This window comes from Cryptomeria japonica, chromosome 3 (assembly GCF_030272615.1).
Source record: "Cryptomeria japonica chromosome 3, Sugi_1.0, whole genome shotgun sequence".
NCBI classification, from domain to species: domain Eukaryota; kingdom Viridiplantae; phylum Streptophyta; class Pinopsida; order Cupressales; family Cupressaceae; genus Cryptomeria; species Cryptomeria japonica.
In genome coordinates, this window is record NC_081407.1 from 393687011 (window position 1) to 393708224 (window position 21214).

General features: G+C 36.1%; 1 protein-coding gene across 7 annotated transcripts in view; it reads right to left on the reverse strand.

The window, feature by feature from the left end:
• The window catches only part of LOC131047875 (BEACH domain-containing protein B), a 273465-nt gene that overhangs the window by 54193 nt on the left and 198058 nt on the right, over positions 1 to 21214 (reverse strand). For all 7 annotated transcript variants that reach the window (XM_057981681.2, XM_057981678.2, XM_057981679.2 and 4 more), the window contains 5 exons: positions 14930 to 15090; positions 14465 to 14783; positions 13932 to 14370; positions 13448 to 13790; positions 13034 to 13222 (listed from right to left, as the gene is read on the reverse strand). In XM_057981681.2, coding sequence (XP_057837664.2) covers positions 13034 to 13222; positions 13448 to 13790; positions 13932 to 14370; positions 14465 to 14783; positions 14930 to 15090 — 1451 coding nt within the window. The remainder of the gene's footprint in view (positions 1 to 13033; positions 13223 to 13447; positions 13791 to 13931; positions 14371 to 14464; positions 14784 to 14929; positions 15091 to 21214) is intronic.

Sequence of the window (21214 nt, forward strand, 5' to 3'; positions counted from 1 at the left end):
CATAAAGTGTCAGAAACTGATGAAACGAAGACCAGAACTAAACTCAACACTGAACAAGAACAAATAGACAGACCACTCCTCAAGATACTACATTACTGACCCCATTATCCATACTTTGTTAGCCTACAAGGGTCCAAAAATAAGCTAACTCCTCAATCCCAAGTCCTTGACTAGGATGGGGACATTACATTGAGACCTAGAAGGATTTACTATAGGAGGGTCCAAGATGCTTTCTTTGGTCACTTCATGTGTTTGTTTGATAGGACACTTAAGAACAAGAGAGTGTTTGAGAAAGCCTGGAAGAAAATGAATTAGTATGAATGCCTATTCCTTCAATTCTCGACTTTCACTTACATGAGAGTTGGTTGTTTTGAAGGCCAACCATATATGCTTCCAAGATATCCTACTGACAGGATCATGCTGATGGAATTGGCTAGACAACTGATGACAGTTCATGTAGTCCAATTAGCTCAACATAAGTTAGAGATCAATATATCCTCACATAATCCACTGCAGATTGGTAGATACTCCTTGTCCACTCTAGCAAGAGCCAAGGCGATGGAGACGGAGCTTCACGAAATCAAGTTGAAGAAGTTCAAGGCAACGAAAGATTTTGATTATCAAGGGATGAAATATAAAATCAAGAGAGCCTTCACTCACATTCATCGCCTTGAGGATATTTGGGTTGATCTTCGTACAGAAGAAGACATCAGGAAGATGGATTATAGCACGCTTACCTTGGAACAAATTGTAGACCTGAATCTAACCAAGATTCCAGAAGGCATGGTAGATGACAGGAAAATACTTGATCCCGAGTATATACAGCAAATAGTTGCAGAGGCTCCTCTCCAATTACCACACTGGTCACAAAAGGAATGCATTTCAATCTCTGACAAATTTCAGTCTATCCTTGCTAATACCAATGCCTAGTTAAAAACCAGTAGTGTTAAAACCATAAAGATTAAGGTTGGAGCAAAGGATGATTCAGTGGGACCTATGGGACGTAAATCTAAAGCAAAGAAACGAAACTCGGACTCGGCTCGGACTCGGCAAGGCCAAATCGGACTCGGACTCGGGACTCGGCGTCAGACTCGGCTCCAAACTCGGCTGGACTCGGGAAAGTGAAAAACTCAAAAAATTTAGAGATTTTTTAAGATTTAAAACTTGTTTCATGCACCCTTTATTGAATACACCTTAAAGACACAATAACATCATCAAACTCGGCTCATTTGATTACATACACAAGTATACATCAATCACATAAGCATAAACGCAAATTGTAGCTGAAGAAAATAACAAACATAGATATATAAATATTGTCAAATGTATACAATATTACAAAACTCATGGAATAAAAAATCCATGTCATCATATGATCATCATCAAATGTTTCATACAAATACCAAAGGTAAATACAACTACAAGTCTATGGCTCAGAGGAGCCTGCACCATCCGGCCCCAGCCCCCTGCGAAGGCGTCTAAGGTAGTTCCTGGATGATTCGACTGCCATAGCCGCTCCCCGTGACACCATGCCATGCTCACCAACATTAGGAACATCCGTGTCACTATCTGCCTCTGAATCTCCTGTCTGTGCTCGTGCTCTCCGCTCCTTCTCTGCCATGGCTACAGTCTCAACCTCTATATCTACCTGGTCGATCCAATCAATGTCAGACTCGGAGGTTAAATTTTCTCTACTTCTATCGACACAGTTTCCCCCATATTTTTTGACGGGGGTTTGGGGGCAGCGCCCCCAAGGTGGGGTCAAGGGGCAGCGCCCCTTGCGCGCTTCCTGTCGCGATACAGGGCGAGGTCGAGGGGCAGCGCCCCGCGAGGCCAAAAAAACTTATTACAAGTCTGAATTAGGGTTTCTTTGAGAGTCTTCCTTAGGGCCTGGTTTTGCACTTGTTGCTAATTGGGTCTTGCTTGGTGAGTATCATTCTTGAAGGTCCAAGCTAGGTCAAGTTGGTGAGTGATAAAGTCTGGAATGTCATCCTGATCTTCAAATGCCCTGAAATTTGGCTAAGTCTGGAATGTCCTGATCCTGAAATTTGACTAAGTCTGGAAAACTGATGAATCCTCCAAAAACTAGATTTTGCAATATAACTCCTGGAGGCCCGAAACCACTCTCAAACATCCTGACAGTATATATGGAATATAACTTAAAGTATAAGAAAGAAGAAAGATATAAGGAAATGTCACTTATACTTAAATGTTATATTCCATAAAATAATCCTGACGGAGAGACCAAAATGTCAAATTTCGCCCTTCCAAAAAAACTTATTACTTTTTAAAATGTTTTTTTTTTGTCATTTTATTAACCCAGCCAGTAGCCGAGTCTGGGGCTCAGGACTCGGCGACTCTGGCGATTTTGAGCCAAAATCGCCAACTCGGCGAGTCTGGCGAGTTTACTCTCCAGACTCGGCCGAGTCCGAGTCCGAGCCCCTGGGACTCGTTTGGCCTGACTCGGACTCGGACTCGCCGAGTTTGGGCGATTTCAGGCGATTTTCGTTTCTCTGACTCTAAAGTAAGAGTTAAAACCAAAGGAGGTGCCCTCGAGTGCAAATTCAGGTCATTGACCTTGAGGATGAACCGCAAGAGGATGATGCTCTAGAATCTCCTACTAATTTGAACTCAGATTCTCCTCATATGACCATTCCTCAATTGTCTTTGGATGTCCCTATGTCTCTAATAGACACAAATGTTGATTCATGAAGTCCTGTTGTACCGAGGGTATCCTTTTGCACTATTATTTCACCATCAGCAACAAAGATACCTATGGATGCTTCACATGAGAACCTGGAGAATGTTTTTGATGAAAATCCTTCTTATGCCATTCTATTGAGTATGTCACTTCCTGAGATTGATACCTTTGTTGTAAGCTTCGATAAGTTTATGACTGAAGTCGGTCATGACGTGTCATCTGAGCAAACAATTGTTTCTGTTCAAACTGAGGACTCCCCTAGAATGACAGCTGAAGTACAGACCGAGTCTATTTCTACACAAACTGCAATAATTGTTACTGAGGCAAGCTCATTGAATTTGTCACCATGGCTGAGCTCATCACTCCAAAAAGGAAAAGGCAGTAGATTTCTCCTGATGTGTTTGACTTTCAGCAGCTTAGAAAATCCAAACCAAAGGCTGCCAAGAAAGCCAAAACAATTTCACAAGTGGTTGTGGATAGTAATAAGATGAAGTATGTAGAAGTGGCAGAACCTCTTACTGATAAGCCTCAAGGGGAAATGCATCTATCTGATTACAAGTTCACAAGAGTGGAACTAGGAAAGCAGACACATGCTGGACTAATGCATGATACTCAGGCCTCTGTAGCTTCATTAGTTCAGAGTTATGATGAGCTTTTAGCAAATAAGGATAAGCTCAAAGAAGAAAATGCACTACTCATCTCAGTGATCCAAAAGATGACTAGATATTCAAAAAAGGTTGATCTCTTAACTTCTTCCACTTCTAAGGAATCCATCAAACAGGTTGAAAGAGTTGCTCAGAAGGCAAAAGCTATTGATTCTTGGGTAGATCAACTGGTACATCAAAGTACTCGAATGGTGAAGAAAACCTTACAGGTGCTAGGCAATGTGAAGGCAACAAAGATAATGCATGAAATGGATCAAGTAAAGTTGGAAATCCTGTGTAACAACACAATGATACCAAACAGAGAAAGGTATATTGAATTTGATGAGCTTATGATCAACAAATTCTTGATTATCAAGGACCATATTAAAGATATAGAAGTTGCTCTAGAAATGAGTACTAAACAGGAGCAGGATATTATCTCCAATTTTGAGAAAATGTCTTGTAAGATGGTAAGTCAAGATGAAGAGTTGCTTCCTGAAAATGTCATACTCTCTGAGTTGGTGTCAACGCTTCATCAAGAGCTTGAATCCGAGCAATATACAATGACTTTAATCAAAAGATTTGTGAATTGCCAAGTTTTCCTTGATAAGATGCAGACTGTTCTTGAAAAGCAAAGAGTAGCAACAATAAGATATTTCAATATCATCATCAAAACTGTTATTGTTGCAAGGAATACAATAGGTCCAAATCTTGATGAATTGCATGAATCAATTAGCAAATTTCAAGCTTTCTTGGCCAAGAATAGAGAACAACAAGAAGTGTCTCCTGACACTTGAAATATGTCTTTATTTTGTTGTAGAATGTTTTCCCTTTTTGAAAAATTACAAATTATATCAAAACTTGTAATTGCAAGTAGTCACATTACTTGTATTCTTGTAACTTGTAATTACATGTAAACAAATTACTAGTTGAAAGACAATAGGACTGTAATTTGAGATAAGTCATAGTTAGTTATAGTTATCTTAGTTAGTTGGACTTCTCCCACATTTTGCTCTTAGCCCCTCTCCTATATGTTGGAGGGTACTCTATGTAATTTTTATCTTTTTGGCAAGCAAAAAAACTCTGCAGAAATTTAAAGCCATAAAAACTGTGCCTTATATTTGTAAATTTGACTTTCAAGTAATATAAGGAGAACACTAGAGTTTTCAGACTTTGTGTTGAGGCTTTGTTCATATATTCATTGTGTTCTTATGTCACAATGATATATTTTTCTGCATGTACTTGAGATCCTAGTGAGGTTGTTGGATGGAGCTTTAATCTAATTTCTTGTAGACTGTGCTGCAAATACTGAGGATTAAATTAGAATAGTTAAGTATTCATAATAGCGAAAAGTTACAAGACTTTGTGCTTGTAATTATTCCTATTCATAGCAGTTTGGAAGTGTGTCATATTGACAGACTTTGAACTGTTATATGTTGTATGTTGTGATCATACTAATCATTTTGGAAGGTTGATAGGACAGTACAAGAGTGAAGACTTTGAGCTTTTGTTTCTACATTCCTGTCTTGGGGAAGAGACAAAAGACTTTGCACTTTCATGGAAACTTCGCTTCCTTTGGTATAGGCATCTTTGTAATTGTTGAAATTTCTTGAGTTTTTGAATTTGTTACTCTAGTTGCAGTTTCTTTTCTGAAAAGAGAAAAGAATATCATCTTTTTTGAAAAAAAAGAAAACAACGTTGTCCCACCCAAGTTAGAAAAGTGTTTAGAGGTTATAGTTAATTTGTAATAGTAGGAAAGGGGGAGCCTTCCTTTAGAATTAGGAGACTTTTTAACTCACACGTTGTGGCTGAAACCATAATTTTGCACTCCTTCCCATGTGTACAAAATTTTCAACCAACAAATAGCATGGCCAAAAAAAAAATCTACACATAAGCCATCTTCTAACGTTCTTTGGGCAGAACTCAGAGCTGATATAAACCTAATGGAGATTAGAGTGCAGTTTGTAACAGATGTGGCCACCTTTTATCATGTTGTTAGAACTTTATATTTGTTTCACCGCACAAAAACTATGCCTAGACATGTCTTTTACAAATTGGCAGAGATTCACTCTCTTATTACCATGTTCAATGAGTTTTGATGGAGATTCCAATCGCTTCACCACTCTTAAAGACTGCCCATGAGTGCCTAGCCATATTTATTTTGTCTAAGGCAGAATTCCTAATCAATGTTGGCATGTTTTCTGAGACGTTGGTGGAAGCTTAGACCACTTAAATCAACTGAGGAAAAAAATGATTACACCATATGGATACAAAAATGTCCATCAATAAAAACTAGAAGCATTTAATTTGATGTGTTTATGACATTTCAATACTGGAGAACTAAAACAAAAATCAATTTATTATCATTTTTAATTTAATTTTATTTATTTCACAATATTATTGCATTAATATTCTTCATAAATATCTATAAAAACAAAAAAATATTTCTACATTGTTTTAGACTAAGTGACCAGAATCGTCGTGCTACCTCTGGGTGCCAGGCCGGGTTCGAGCCGAGTCCCTGTCTAAGCCCAGTTCAGCCCTAGATTCGTACTGTGTTCAGGCCACCAAGAGATAGCATTCTAATTACCGAACCGTGGGAAATATTTAATTTGTACAGTAAAATTTAAACAACAATTGATATAACACCCATCTCGCACCCAAGCCAAGGAAATATATATTTATAATCGTCGGAAATATTGTTTAAAGTTTACAAAATGGTATAACAATTGATATAGAGCTTATTTAAATTTATTTTTATATATTTGATAATATTTAGTAATATATGTTTTTATTTATTTATTAATTTAAAAAAAAATTATAAATTCATATATTATATTATATTATATGATAATATAAAAATAATATAATATTATGATATATATATACTTGTACCTATTGTAATGTATTCACACCTCGCCCCATTGCAAATGGGGACCCCTACTTTTTGCTTTCTGGGGTTTGTTTTCCTAGGCTTTAGAGTTTTGTCTGTTAGCCTTTGCTTTTCGAGTGTCGCCAGGGGGATCACTTGGATAGCAGGCTCTGCTTGAGCTAGGTCAAGTTGGTGAGTGATGAAGTCCGGAATGTCATCCTGATCTTCAAATGCCCTAAAATTTGGCTAAGTCTGGAATGTCCTGATCCTGAAATTTGGCTAAGTCTGGAATGTCCTGATCCTGAAATTTGACTAAGTCTGGAAAACTGAAGAATCCTCCAAAAACTAGATTTTGCAATATAACTCCTGGAGGTCCGAAACCACTCTCAAACAGCCTGACAGTATATATGGAATATCACTTAAAGTATAAGAAAGAAGAAAGATATCTTTCTTATACTTAAATGTTATATTCCATAAAATGATCCTGACGGAGAGTCGAAAATGGAAGGGTCCAAAGCGAAATTTGCTCCTGACCCTTCCAAAGGGTCCAGAGCGAAATTCTTCATCTACCTATTTCCTCCTTGTGTCAAGTCAAGACTTGGAATCCTAAGGCATAGTTGGGATGGAAGGATGTTATTTAGCCTTGCAAGATAGATTGGAGTGAAGAAGATGAAGGATCAAGCTTAAAACTTGAATTTCGCTCCTGACCCTTCCAAAGGGTCCAGAGCGAAATTCCCAAAATCACCTAGTTTGCCCATGAGGAAGATCAGGTTGTAGATTCCTAGCCTTTGGTGAGGAGAAGGATAGCGTATGCTTGCCTTGGAAGACATTTTGGAGTAGAGACATGATGGAATTTGTCCAAAAATGCAAAATTCGCTCCTGACCCTTCCAGAGGGTCCAGGTCGAAATTCTTATAGGGCCTGTCCTTGGAAAGAGTCTTGAACTAACTTCATTTTGATATCTTTTGTTGATGATTTAAGGTGTGAAATACTATGTTGAAATGAATTTATTATGTCCTTAATCATCTTTTGATTTGTTTTTGCAAATGAAAGAAGTTCAAGCCAAGACAAGGACGACCTTCTCCAGTCCAGCATCAACAAGGATAGCCTTCTCCGGTCCAGCATCATCAGGGACGACCTCTTCCAGTCCAGCATTTGAAGGAAAGGTACACCATCCATCCTGCACATCAAAGACAAAGGAGGTTAAAGCAAGGGTTCATTGAAGAAGCAAACAGTTCCAGAAGAGTTAACTAAAGTTAGCTTCTCAGCATCATCAAATTGAATATCTACCAAGTTGCAAGTGTCAGACAAGGTGGCATCCCAGTCATCACTCCTCCAGTCGGATTGGTCCACCTCAGCATGTCCAGATTCAATGTACCTGACTCATCAAAGATGGCACAAACTTCAATGTAACTACCTCAGTTATCCATTGGTCGAATATTCCAGAGAAGACATGTGTCCAAATAATGCAATTATTTCATTGGTCAGAATTGAGTTGGTTGTAACAAACCCTAATTAGGGTTTTCATTGTAAAATCTCGACCATTGATCTAAAATTGATTTGAGCCATTGAATTGTATTGAGAGCGCTATATAAGCCTTGGCTCCTCATCTGTTAGTCAGTGGTTAGCTAATAGAGAATAGTTAGTAAATAGTTGATAGTCGGTGAATAAGTAGTAGAATAGCAAATAGAATAGCAATTAGAGTAGACTAGGAAGAGAAGACAAGACATTGTTGCCTTAATTGTAAAGACTTCTTTTTCATTGAAGATATGGTGAAATATGTCAATTCGTTGCAATATGCATGGTCTCTTGTTGAATCTTCATTTTAGATGATAGATAATTAAATTGAATGAAAGAAGTCGTTGAATGCACCAGTGTGGAATCCATCTAATCCATACCACTAGCCTCTTACTGATTGTAAGTGCGCCCTACGTGGTCAACTGGCATAAAATGAGCTTAATCTCAAGTCGTTACACGTCTATTGTTCATGCATTAACTTGAATGATGATCAGTATCTGAAGGTGTCCGATTTGAATATATTTGAAGCATCCACCAGAAGATCGCACTGAGTTGGTGTTGAATTGTTCAACTTGATGGTGAGACCCAGCCCAGTAGGACTCCACCTAGTCGTTCATCCATCTTCTTGCATTCTAGGTAGTAGAGTAGACTTCCAGAACCCTGCATCTTTTGCCATTTGTTTGTCTTCCAGTTAGTAAATAGGACTTGTGATTCCAGCAAATCAGACGTTCAAGTCATCGAGTGTAAGTCCCCTTGTGATTCCAGCAAAATCACATCATACCACGAAGAGCTTATCCACGAGTAGAGATCCTACATAACAGAACCTTGGAGTTGCCTCGACTGATCCTTCGGCGAGATCTTCAGCAGTCGGGAAACTTTATTCAAGAGAGGATAAGGTACCTTTAGGTATTTTATTCTGTGTTCGCATGTGCATAAAAAACACATCAACAGTACCCAAGGAAAAAAAATGCCATACCTAATTCTGTATCTGTACTTGTACTCGAATCAGTAACAGGGGTCTTAAATATATAATATAATAAAATAGTAGTATATTAATAGATTATAGATGATATTATTAATTATGGGGGGTTGAAAGTCTTTCTATATAAAATCCACTTTTTGCTCAAGGATAAGGAGAAAGAATACAAAATAAAAATACAACGATGTGATAATATAATAATATAATAATATAGTAATAATATAGCCTTTATAGATTTGCTTTGGTCAAAAGTCACTAGAAATATAAAAATATAATCATATAATAATAATAATTTGGTACTAAAAGCTTATTTGTTTTTTTAAAGAGTTTAATGGAAATATAAAAATATAATAATAAGAATATTAAAACATAATAATATAATCATATCTTAATAATAATTTAATATTAATAACAATATAATAAAATAATAATTTTTTAAGTGGAATAATGAACAAATATGATATATTTCGGCATACTTTACCTTTATTCCTCTAAAGATAGGTATGTTGGTGGTTAGACCACTCAAAAAGTTCCCCTAAGCCAGCTTGGATAGAGATTTAGGAGTTTCATTGCATTTAATCCAAAAGAAGATTAGTTCACCTCTTAAACCAATTTTTCATATGCCAAGCAGAATTTCTAATCATTAAACCATTCTCACAAGCCCTGGGCAAAACATTCATTAGGGTTTGACAACCATTTCATCACTTTTCATGTCTTGGCAGTAGATTCAAGTGGGTTTGCCACCTAAATGAAGTATTCAGGCTCTTGAGTGAATGCTTGGTGGAATTTTGAACTGTTTTTGCAAACAGTCCTTATGGATGGCAAGTCAAGTCAGCAAAGGTACCCTTTACTTTGAAAATGTCATTGCTCCTAAATGTCCTTGTATGAAGCTGTTCTGCTCAAATCTGCTCCATCATTCCCTGCTCTCTCAGTGCCCTTGATATTTAATCATCATCTACCTCTTATCCAACTTGTGGTGATCATCACCTCCTTGCAAAATCATTACTTGAAGCAGATAAACCATGACATGATATCCTTGCAAACTACTTGGGGAACCATGAATGGCTTAATCAACACAAAAGCAATGATCAATTTGATGACAAATTGACGAAAGGTAAATTAACAAACTAAGCTTAGTAGGGATGCAAGACACAAGTGGCTAAGGATGTTTCCATAGAGATATCAACTATGCTTACAAATTCTAAATATTTGAAAAATTGAGTCACGTTGCAATTTTAGATGATGATCTAAAATAACATAACCTACACTGGTGCTTTTATTCATAATTCAAAAACTCGAACTCAGACTCAACTTGGAAGCACAAAATTTTGACTTGGACTCATAACTTGGCATGTACTTGGAAAAAAAGCTCCTAATAACACCAAAAAGAAAGAGAGAACACAAAGGTCTAATTTGACTATCAATTTGTCATAATTCAAATTTTATATAATCCTCAAACTCTCAAAATTTCAAATTTTATAGTTTCGAAGTCAAACAATACACTATATTACAACAAAATCATCAATAATAAATGTATAACAGCATTATAACTGATTACATATCTTAAAATGAAAAAAAACAACCAAATACAATCTACATCTTTGTCTTTCGCCTCATAGTGTAACTAAAGTTTTCAAGCCTTGAACTAGAAGGTAAGCCAATATCAAAATGACGATGATTGTTTCATCAAAAGTGTCTTCATTTTCCTCTATTGCATCCAATTCTGCTGCTTATATTTGATGATTTGATCAACTTTGAATCCTTAAAAAATCATTTCTCAAGTCAACTTATTTGTATGTTCATGTTTCACAGGTAAAATAGGCAACTATGAGCAAAACTGACTAAAAAATGTCAAAATATCACTTAAAAAGTGCAGCTGTTAAGTCCACACACCAGATGAAGATTTTGAGCTCAAGACTAAGTAGTATGAGCCCGAGAGCCGAAGAGTCTTGGGGCAAGGCTCGGCCAAACTCGGTGCAGGAGTCTGGTTGACTTTGCTCAGCCAGCTCAAGGACTCGGGTTTTTGCAAAGTTTTGCAGAGTACTCAGAGAGTCTTCAAACTATGCTTTTGTTATCATTTCCTTAAGTGGATCATTTTGGTATCCATGACCGTATATAATCTTACACTCTGCATAAACCAAGGCAACCCACTAACAAGGCCTATCTGTATCCTTCAAACTTCTAAACTTGGCTAGGAGCAAGCCATTTGCCAGGAATCATATTTCTACAACTTCCCCCTGTTTCTACCCTCAGATAAAATTCTTACACTCTAAGTCAATGACCTAGAAATTTACCGCTTAGGACTTTACTAGCTGGAAATCTTTCCTTTGGTTTTATTAGAGCTTCTTTGGACATTTTAAATCCTGAAAGATATTTCCCTAAGTTCCTCTCTTATTATTCCTTTATCCCTTTTTCTTTAGACCCCCATTCGTTGTGCTTGTATAACATTCTTCTAGCATTCCCGGGGTTAATCATTTCCACCCAATTTCTCCTTGACATTGTTCACATATTGTCTCCTACTACCATATTTGATCTTCCTCTATCTGAACCTCCCTACATTTTCTCCATTTTCCGTTAGAAAATCCTCCTTTAAATTGTGATTTTTTCTTCAGGCAAGCTGCTCTTTACTCACAAGCTCTCTTTTTGGTATTTTGTGTCGTAATTGAATTAGTCAAAAACCAAGTTATTACAAATTAGTCCATGTATTTTCTTGTTAGAATAAAGAGCTCGTGTAAGATTATTGAAAACCTACAATACAATATTCTTATGAAAGAAATCAGGCTAATAGATGGAAGATGTCACCACCTCATGAAATTAAATAGCGAGAACCTTAATTACAGACCTAAAAGATATAACTATAGACCTAAATGTCTTTTGAAATTCTAGGAATACTTCAAATGCCACAATATCATACAAATTAATATATATGAAAAGTGTATACATAGAATTTAAAGAAATGAATTCCACGCAACATTTTTTATGATCTTTTTCTGCTTCTTACTTGTTTATCAAATGCTCTTCTTTGCCTTTATGGAAGACATAAAAAGCTTTAACACCCACTAGCAAATGCCACATAATCATTCTCAGACAGAAACTTCAAATAAAATATGTCCATACATGAGCATGCAGAAATCAGCGGCAGATTATTTCCCATAACAACATTATGCATCAACACACAACAAATATCACCATGTAAACATTTGTTTTCTACAATTGACATGTTTATGGCTATGTTACCCTGAGTTTCTGGGATGGCAATTTTTTTTGCCAAATTTGGGGACGGGGGGGACGGCTATATAAAATATAGGGAAAATTTAAAATATATAGGGAAATTCTAAATGTTCATATGAAAACATGGATAAAGCATGCATATATACATTATATTCATATGAAAACATGGATATAGCATGTGTATGATACTATGAAAACATTTTAGAATGTAAAATTGAACATACAACATTGTCAATAGACTCAATACTCAATATGCACTCATAATTCAGAATTTCAATTCATTCACATTGTCAATATGCATATCATACATATCATAATAGATTTTAAAGAAATAACATACAAAATGCCCAAAGGCTACACTGCTTCCATATTGTTTCATTGTCAATTATAAGTTTATATTGTTAAGTTTTAAGTTTTAATAATATATATTATAAGTTTATATCGTTAAGTTTTAAGTTTTTATTTTTTAACTTATGAATTGATATTTTATTACTTTGATTTTCTATTTATAATTTATTATTTATTAATTTTAAATTTTTACAAGTTTAACAATTTAATATTTTCTATTCATAATATGAATTAATTTTAAATGTTTGATATGAATTAATAAATTTAAAATTTAATTAATGTTAGAATATTTTAAAAAAAATTGAAAATACGACTTTTTTTAATTTTTTAATAGCCCTAGACGTGGGGAACGTATGGATGTACCAGGGACAGATTGGGGACGCCCCAGCCATCCCCGGGATGTACGGACGTCCCCCACAGCTAGGGCAGACGTCCTTCCGTTTCGGGGACGTTCCCTCTAAATTCTGGCAATTTGGGGATGGGGGGAAATGTCCCCTGGCTGTCCCCAAGTCCCCAAAACGTCCCCGGGACTGGGACGGGGGCTTTCAGGCTGGGGACGTGTCCCCGGGTTTCGTAGGTTTATGGTTATCCCATTAACATCTTCTATATTATTTATAAAACAAGCCATTCATTGCCTAAACGTCAAGGCTGTCTTCAATTTGGACATATGATGCAGCCAAAACATCTTTAAAATGTATAAAATTAGATTGGCAGCAGAAGATGACTGTACAAAATACTTACCGTTTCAGAATATTTAAGAAAATTTGAGAACCCCCAAGAACATGGACATGCTCCAAAAATGCTGAAAAAAAGGGCTTATGAGAAAGAAGTCGAAGCACCATATGTAAGACATCCTCAGTGCACTTTGAGTCCTCACTTTTATCCAAGAAAGCAGCAAGAGCTTTTACATCAGATCTTGAAACACAGTGCCTGCAAATTTCCCATTGGCATAAGAAATCACAGAGAAATTCTGCATGCTAAGAAAACAAAATCTTCTAAATATTAACATCATATGCTTCTTTTCTACCTTTTCTGGCCGTTGGAGTACAGCAGTTACAAGAACTATGTTAAAGAAACTTAACTGCTAACATTATTAGAAACTCATATGAAGACCATCACTGATATCAAAATTAAGACCTATATCTTATTCAATACCTCAACACCATTTCAGCCAGGCTCAGCAGCAAAAGACGGATTTTACTAATTTCTTCCGGCCTGGGTCGCTCTCCTATTATCTCTCTAGTTATAGGATGCAAAAGTGGTTTGTTTCCAAAAGCTCGATGACTCTTCGGGGTGTCCCAATAAAACTGACGTATGATATCAAGAATCTTTGGGAGTCCAACAAGATCTCTTAGCACTAAAAAGTTCCTCTCAAAATAATTTAGAAGAAACATGTACAGTTCCCTCTGAACAAGAAATTGTGTGTATATCCATATATGCGGATTCAGGTATATTCTCAGCAGTGCATTCTTCACAAGCATCTGAGAAGCATCTGATTCTGTTTGACACCAAATATTGTTAATTAACTTGAAATGAAATTATATTCCCACAGTACTTCAATTACTTTAACTCAATTGCACAAAGAATGCATACAATTGAAAAAGCTCTACAAAAACTGATGTTGCTCAACGGTTCTCACCATATTTTCCAATGATAGTCAAAAGATTTCCTAATGCTGAAACAACACTATTAGTGAGGTGCTGAGGAGAAACTGACTGGAGCAAGAATCCGAGTATAGAAAACCCAGATATATTACACATGAATTGTTGATTTGCAAGATTCCCATCTAATACAGAAGCTATGAGCTCAATAACTTCAGCTGCAACATGGTCACCAAAGCCACATCCATGATATATCATGTCTCCTTGTCCATGGACAGATGACCGTGTAATTGGTTGGTCCAGTTGTGTAAGAAGGGGGAAAAAAACAGAAACACCACCAACACAATCAAGTATGTCACGTAGAATTCGGCGGTAACATAAGCGGGTTCCTGCCATGATAACTGCTGTATATGAGCTTCGATCCTTTGATTGATCCAACAATGGTGATATATCAAACAAACTTCTGCTGGAACTGGCCTGCATCACAAAGAATAACATTGGATTAATATATTTTCACAGATAAAATTACCTTTTTACATGAAATTGTGTACCAATAACAAAAACATTTTACCTGTGCATTGAACCCAAAAACCATTTTTGGAGCAAGACCCTCCTTTGCATCAAGGATGCCATATGTTAAAATGTTTTCTTGAACATGTCCACTTTCAGCATCAAGAAATGAATACATGTAGGTTGGCCCAAGAGAGAAAATGCCCAAAACTTGGTTGGAGGAAAGAACTTCATCAAACAAATAAACTGGGCCTAGCTGCCCACAGAAGGGCAAGGAGAGTTTGTGGGCAATAACTTCATCACCAAATTCGCTGACTGAAAGAAAGGGAGTACGAGCTCCGATTGTGCATTGTGTCAACTTCTCTGTTACTTTTGGGTATCTGAAAACAGAATGTGATAAATTATAGACCAATATATAAGCTTTTTCCAAAAATGTAAACATCATAGACATACAGTATACCTACCAAAAATAATCCTTCAAAGTAATAAAGAAAATACAGTTCAATTGAGACAATAGAACACAAACCTGACTTTTTCACTACCAACAAGAGCTGCATCCACGTAGTATTTTAGTGTATGCCCTCCAGAGAATGTCCTTCCAGTACTGTGAGTTATGCAAAGGAAGTACCACCTTTTAGGAGACAACTTGCTACTCAGAGACACAGCTTGTCGTTTCATAGTCACAGTCTGCCAATGATCAGCTCATACCAATTATAAAATGGTTGATGAAATTTAATAGATAGCACTATCATCAGTAAACAATTAACACTCATTGATGATAGAAAAATCTAGTGTTAACCGCTAACACAATCCTCAGGGGCTCAGGACAGTTATGACTGGATTAATTGCCTGTATAAATAATCTGTTTACTTAATACAGAAATAATATATAAGTAAATAAAAGAGATTGCAACTGTAAATGAAAAAGTTCCTTAAGATGAAGTTTATTTTAGTACCATCCAACAGAAGAAATTATTGAGAATAAGCAGAAAGTATAATTTATCAAATCTAAGAAGTTACAGTTTGCCAACATGTTTCAAGAAAGAAAGAATAAAAGAGGAAAAAAGTCACGTTAATGTCTACAAATAACCAAAAGAACTCAAGGGAATCAGAAACTGTAACCAGCTACAGAACATTCTGTGTGGGTGTATACTCCACTTCTTAAAGTTTCTAACCACCATAGCAAAAACACTGCAACCACAAATGATTTCTATCTTGCCATTTGCAGTTAAATCATATTTCCAGGCATAGCAACAGAACCATACGCAGACGCATAGTTGAACTGCTCGCCAAGCCCCGAAAAAAAAACTCGGTAAAAAGTCAGCTAATACTCAGCAAAAAACTCGGGAACTTAAAAAATTGCTTAAATTTAATTAGAAATGCTTTTTTTTTTTTTTGCAAAATTCAATGAGAAGATGCATCCCACGAGTCAATAAATGAGAACAAAAAAGAAACAAGCTAAGTCTAGATATATTTAAACGCAAAGTGGGTACAAAATCGCATCCTCGTGTGGAATGTTGATGGCTGGAAGCAAAATAGTAAATAGTTTGTGTCGAACTAAAAGTAAATAAATCAATACAATTACATCTTCCTCTTCCCAACTCTAGTAAATACTAGGTAGGAGGTAGAACTAGAGGATCTAGTCCTAGAAGTCTGTTGTGGGCGTCATTGTGCCTCCTTGCTCGGTATGACTGGCTCAAGTTGTGGTTCATCCTCCATCCTAGATGTAGCTCTGCCTCTAGTTGTGCTTGGCACTGGCAATGACTCCTCATCCTCCTCATCCTCCTCAATGTCATCCAGTGTGAAACCAAATCCACCCCCCTCCTCCTCTATAGCTTGCCTCTCCAAATCATTGATGTCATCCTCTGTAAACAATGGAGGTTGCTCCTACGATGTCCAATCACCGTAAGGATCTATATCATCCAAATCAATTGGACCAGCTGGTGCTTCCTCTACCTTCCTTATGCATAACTAAAGATTATATTGCACAAAGACAAGGTCATTGAGGCGTTTTTGAGCTAACTTGCTCCTCTTCTTTGTGTGGATGGCCTCAAACAAGCTCCAATTGCGCTCACAACTGGATGAACTACAAGGTTAACAAACGATTATGAGGGCAATTTTTTTGAGATTTAGGGTATTTCCACCCCAACTTTGCCACCAAGCATCTGCAAAATAAAATTAGGTTGAGGGTAGCACCCCTCGCGAAACTCTAAGGGTGAGAAAGAGAGGGTTAGAGAGATAGGTCTAGATCTTGGGGGAGAGAGGAGAGAGTGAGATGGAGAGTGGTAGAGAGGGGCATAGAGGAAGAGTGATAGGGAGATAGATAGATCTAAAATTCAGGGTAGATAAAGTGAGATTGAGAGAGTGAGAGAATGTTGATAGGAGCATACTGATTACTGAAATTTGACTGTCTGAAAAATTAAAAGATCTTCTAAAACCTAGAATTTGAATTGTAACTCCTAGAGATCTGAAACCACTCTCAAACATCTTGCCAATATATACATGAAATATAACTTAAAATATAAGATTTCATGTATATATTCTAATGAAGAGAATGAGATTGACTTGAAAAGAAAAATAGAAAAAAATTTGACATGTTTGGGCCTCTTTTTTTAATGCAGCCGAGTTTTTTATAGAAACTCGCCGAGTTTTTGTGAAAAACGCACCCAAAACTTGGCGAGTTTCTCCCAAGAACTTGGCGAGTTTTTATGGCGAGTAAAAGTCGTAAAAACTCGCGAGTTTTTAACTACTCATTGAGTTTTCGACGAGTAGTCCAACTATGCGTAGACGTATATTAATATAGCCTTTTTATATGATTGTTGTTTTCTCTACTAACGTAGTATATATATTACAATTTATATTATATGGAACATCCTTACAACTTCCATTATTTCATTCTTAATTCTCACGTAATTTGTACAACATACAGTCATACTTCTCAACTAAGTTGTCGGTTTGCTGGGGTAGGAGGCTGGCTCCTCAGCCAGTTTGTAGTCCAAGTCCAGTTTGTTGTAGGTTCGTGTTGGCAAGAAAAGAACAGCAGATAGACATTGGGAGATCTTGACACATCAAGCCGACGGAGAATAAGGGTTGGAAAAAAGCTTACCATGATTTTCAGAAAATATCATGACATAGAACTTTGAAAACAAGAGCGGTGGTAAATTTTAACAATTAACATTAATTCACATTACAAATTTAAAGATTATATTGTTTTCAATTTTCAATTCTTTTATTTTTTTGGGGGGTCGGTAATCACTTTTGGCTGCAGCTTGAACCAGTGAGACCACATTGTTGAGGAGCCTCATCCTCAGTTTTTACGGCGTTTTTTATCTTACACCCTTATCTATCCTTGGTGCCTTCCTCAACCTTATATCTTTGAAACCAACAATGCAAAACCGCGAGCTGGGTAGCCCAGCAGGGACCATGAACCAGTAGAGGTGAAAGACCCGTGTGGGTTTGACAGAAGTCCACGAGCAGCACACGCCTTCTAGAAATAGGGTTTGCGAGAACACCTAGCCCAACAAGGGTTGAGCACGGTCAATCAATCCACGCGTCCGCCAAGATCACCTGTATGTCCTCCAAGATCAACCACCATCAATATCTCCTACCAAGGTGGCATCAAACCGGTAGATTAACATACCGCTTTGGTCCAGGCAGGGACTTGAACCTGGGTTGCACCACAAACAATGCAACCATTTCACTGTTACACTAATAGGTGATCCCCCCAATTTAAAAAAATTATTATCAATTGCATTAAATTAAATATAATCTTAAGCTAACAACTAAACTTAATAGTTAATAATAAGATTATATTATTTTAAATTAATCAAAAAATTATTATCAGTTAATTAAAATCTATATAATTATAATTATTATAATAAAACTAATTTTAAATTCACACTACATATTTTACGATTATATTATTTTCAATTTGAATAGTGGTAAAGTTTGAAAATTCACATTAACTCACATATAAAAGAATTTCAATTGATAAAAAAATTATTCAAGACAAAATTTATTAAGATGTTTTCCATTTTCGTCTTGACTCCTTACATTCTATAGGGTATTAAAAATAAATTAAAAAAATTAGAATTTAAGGAGGAAAACATCTACATTCTAAAATTTCCTGAATACATACCGTATACCTTGAATGCGTTTAAAAATTTCATTCATAAAATTTCCTTTATACAGCGTTTAAAATTTCATTCATAAAAATTCCTGAATACAGCATTTAAAATTTGCTGACTACCTTATTACTGTGTTGAGGGCTCATTTGCGGCATCCGTCAAAGGGTTGTTAGCAGCATTGGAGGCTTGTTTTGCAAGAACTGTGGCCGTGTTTTTTCTTTTAGTGCCGCGTTTTTCATTTTATGCGTCGTGAGCATTTTTTTAAATCACATTTAACACTATCATTTTTGCTGGAGAACTCATACATTTCAAGGGAGACGTCGGAGACACCAGTCATCCACACCCTCCAAATTCAAACAACTTTGGAGACATCTCACATACCGGAAACACGTCCTGGTCTTGGGGACGTGTCCTAGGGGTCCGAAGACACATCTCCCGATAACACTGGTTGGAACATAACACGTAGGCTAGAGATACTTGTTAGCAGCATTTGTCGTTGATGTCAAATACAGATATACAACTACCAACAATGATGTAGCAGTTAGATGCAATTTGCAGACATTATGTTATGTGAAACCCTAGATTGTTAGACTATAGAATGCACAATTTGTTTCTATCAAATGGGGGCATGACAATCTTTAGCAAACTAATCACAGGGTGTCGGGTCTGCATACATCGCTACAATATTAAATGGATGATCATTCTTTTATTCTTGATTTTGTCTGTGACTTAGATCGATCAGGAACAGTACTAGAAAATTAATATTGTATTTGTATCGAATACACAGTCCCATCTTGCCGTTGCATTCTTCTGCATTAATGAGCTTGATCTGCATATTTAATGATCAATATTGGTTAGTAAATGAAGATTATATTGATTCCCTTGTTTCAGTTGTGATCAGTTAAATAACTCACAAAATATCTTAGAATTTGTTGATTGCTACAGTCGTATTTAAGATCGATTTGTCATTTTTAGAATATCCCTACCAATACAAATAAAGAGTATTGCTCTTCATAAATATTTAAATGAAATGCATCTGTTATGGACCAGTTGCCGGTTATAACTAAGATTACTTATAACTGGAAGGTTAGTTGTAAGAAACTTGTTTTTGTAACCATCTATAACTGATCGATGATTTGAAGGTTTGTGTATAAATGTGGTGTGTGGAATCAATATTGAGTGTGTGGAGAATATATTTTTGCCATTCAAAACATTTAAAAGGCAAAACCAAACTCATTTTTCATATTGTGAATGAAAAACAAAAAAACTTTTCCTCCATCACTGAACTTATTTTCTTGCTTTCCATTGCACGAATAGAGTTGAAGATTGATCATTGAATACTCCAGGCTGGTTGTTGTGCTATTCTGTAATGTCCCCACTTTGAGATACAATTTAATAATAAATAATGATATTAATATTAAAATACAAAAGAATAAAAATAAAGTTTAAATTAAAATACAAAATAATATAGTTAAATATAATTAAAATTTAATTTAAAAAAAAAAAATTAAAATTTAATTAAGTTAATGAATGGTCAAAAGACACGGAAGGAAAAGTTGTGTCTCCCTCAAACATAATTTATAAAAGGGCGAAGAGAACCCCATTTGAGAAGGGGGAGAATTTGGAGTTGAGATGTGAAGATTTGATTTAAATAAGATGAAAATCTGATTTTGGAATGTTGTGTCCCTTTCAAAGGGCAGAAATAACGAAGAGTTGCACTCCTTCAAAGGGTGCAAATGGCAAAAGGGTGTGTCTCTTGCCAAAGGGAATACATGATGAAGATGTGTGACCTATTTCTCACATTGAGAGATATGAAGGGAAGGAATCAAAAGCATATAGTGACATCACCATAGATCAGATCAGATCACAAATGTTATTAAGTTACAGGTAGTGGCATCCTTGTTCTTGGTGGTATGCATGGGGATGTGATGAATATGTATGCTTAATATATGAATCTTGATAATGTTTTTATGCAAAATTTAGTAGTAATATCAATATAGACTACAATATGTAGGGGACATTACAAAGAGGTGCGATTAATAATTGTATGAAGAAAGATAAATATTAAGGACATGGGATGTGTCTCTTACTACAGGAGTTATCTTTCCAAAGACATCATATTAGAAGGAGAATTTCAATGCAACACTCCATAGCATATCATATTGGGTGACTTGCCAAGCATGTGGAAGGTAATACAAAATTGAACTGCCAACACCGAAGGGGTGTGGGCGCATATGCAGTGGCCAATTCTATACTTCGTCTCCAATGTTATTTCAGGGACGCTTTAAGGATGAAGGAGTATATTGGGGCAATTCAATCATTTATAACCTTTGAAGATTAAGTAGAGAGTGAGAACAATCATCGTGAAGAATCTATTATTCTAATCTGTTGGCTCTGCTAACCAATAATGCAGTAATGATTTATAACATTAAGACATATATCTGAAATATACAAATCAGTGAAAATTATCGAGATAATTTCTATCCTCTAAACTATTCTTAAAATTTTAAATTAAATATTATTAAAATGTATTTAGTTCTGATAAAATCATGTTTATTAATTACATTTCTCACTTTATTTTATAAAAATTGATGTCTCAGAGCTGAATTAAGGCAAATCCCAAATGGGGACATTACAAGTGGTATCAGAGCATGTTCCTGCTCACCTGGGGGAAAAGGGCTGCCA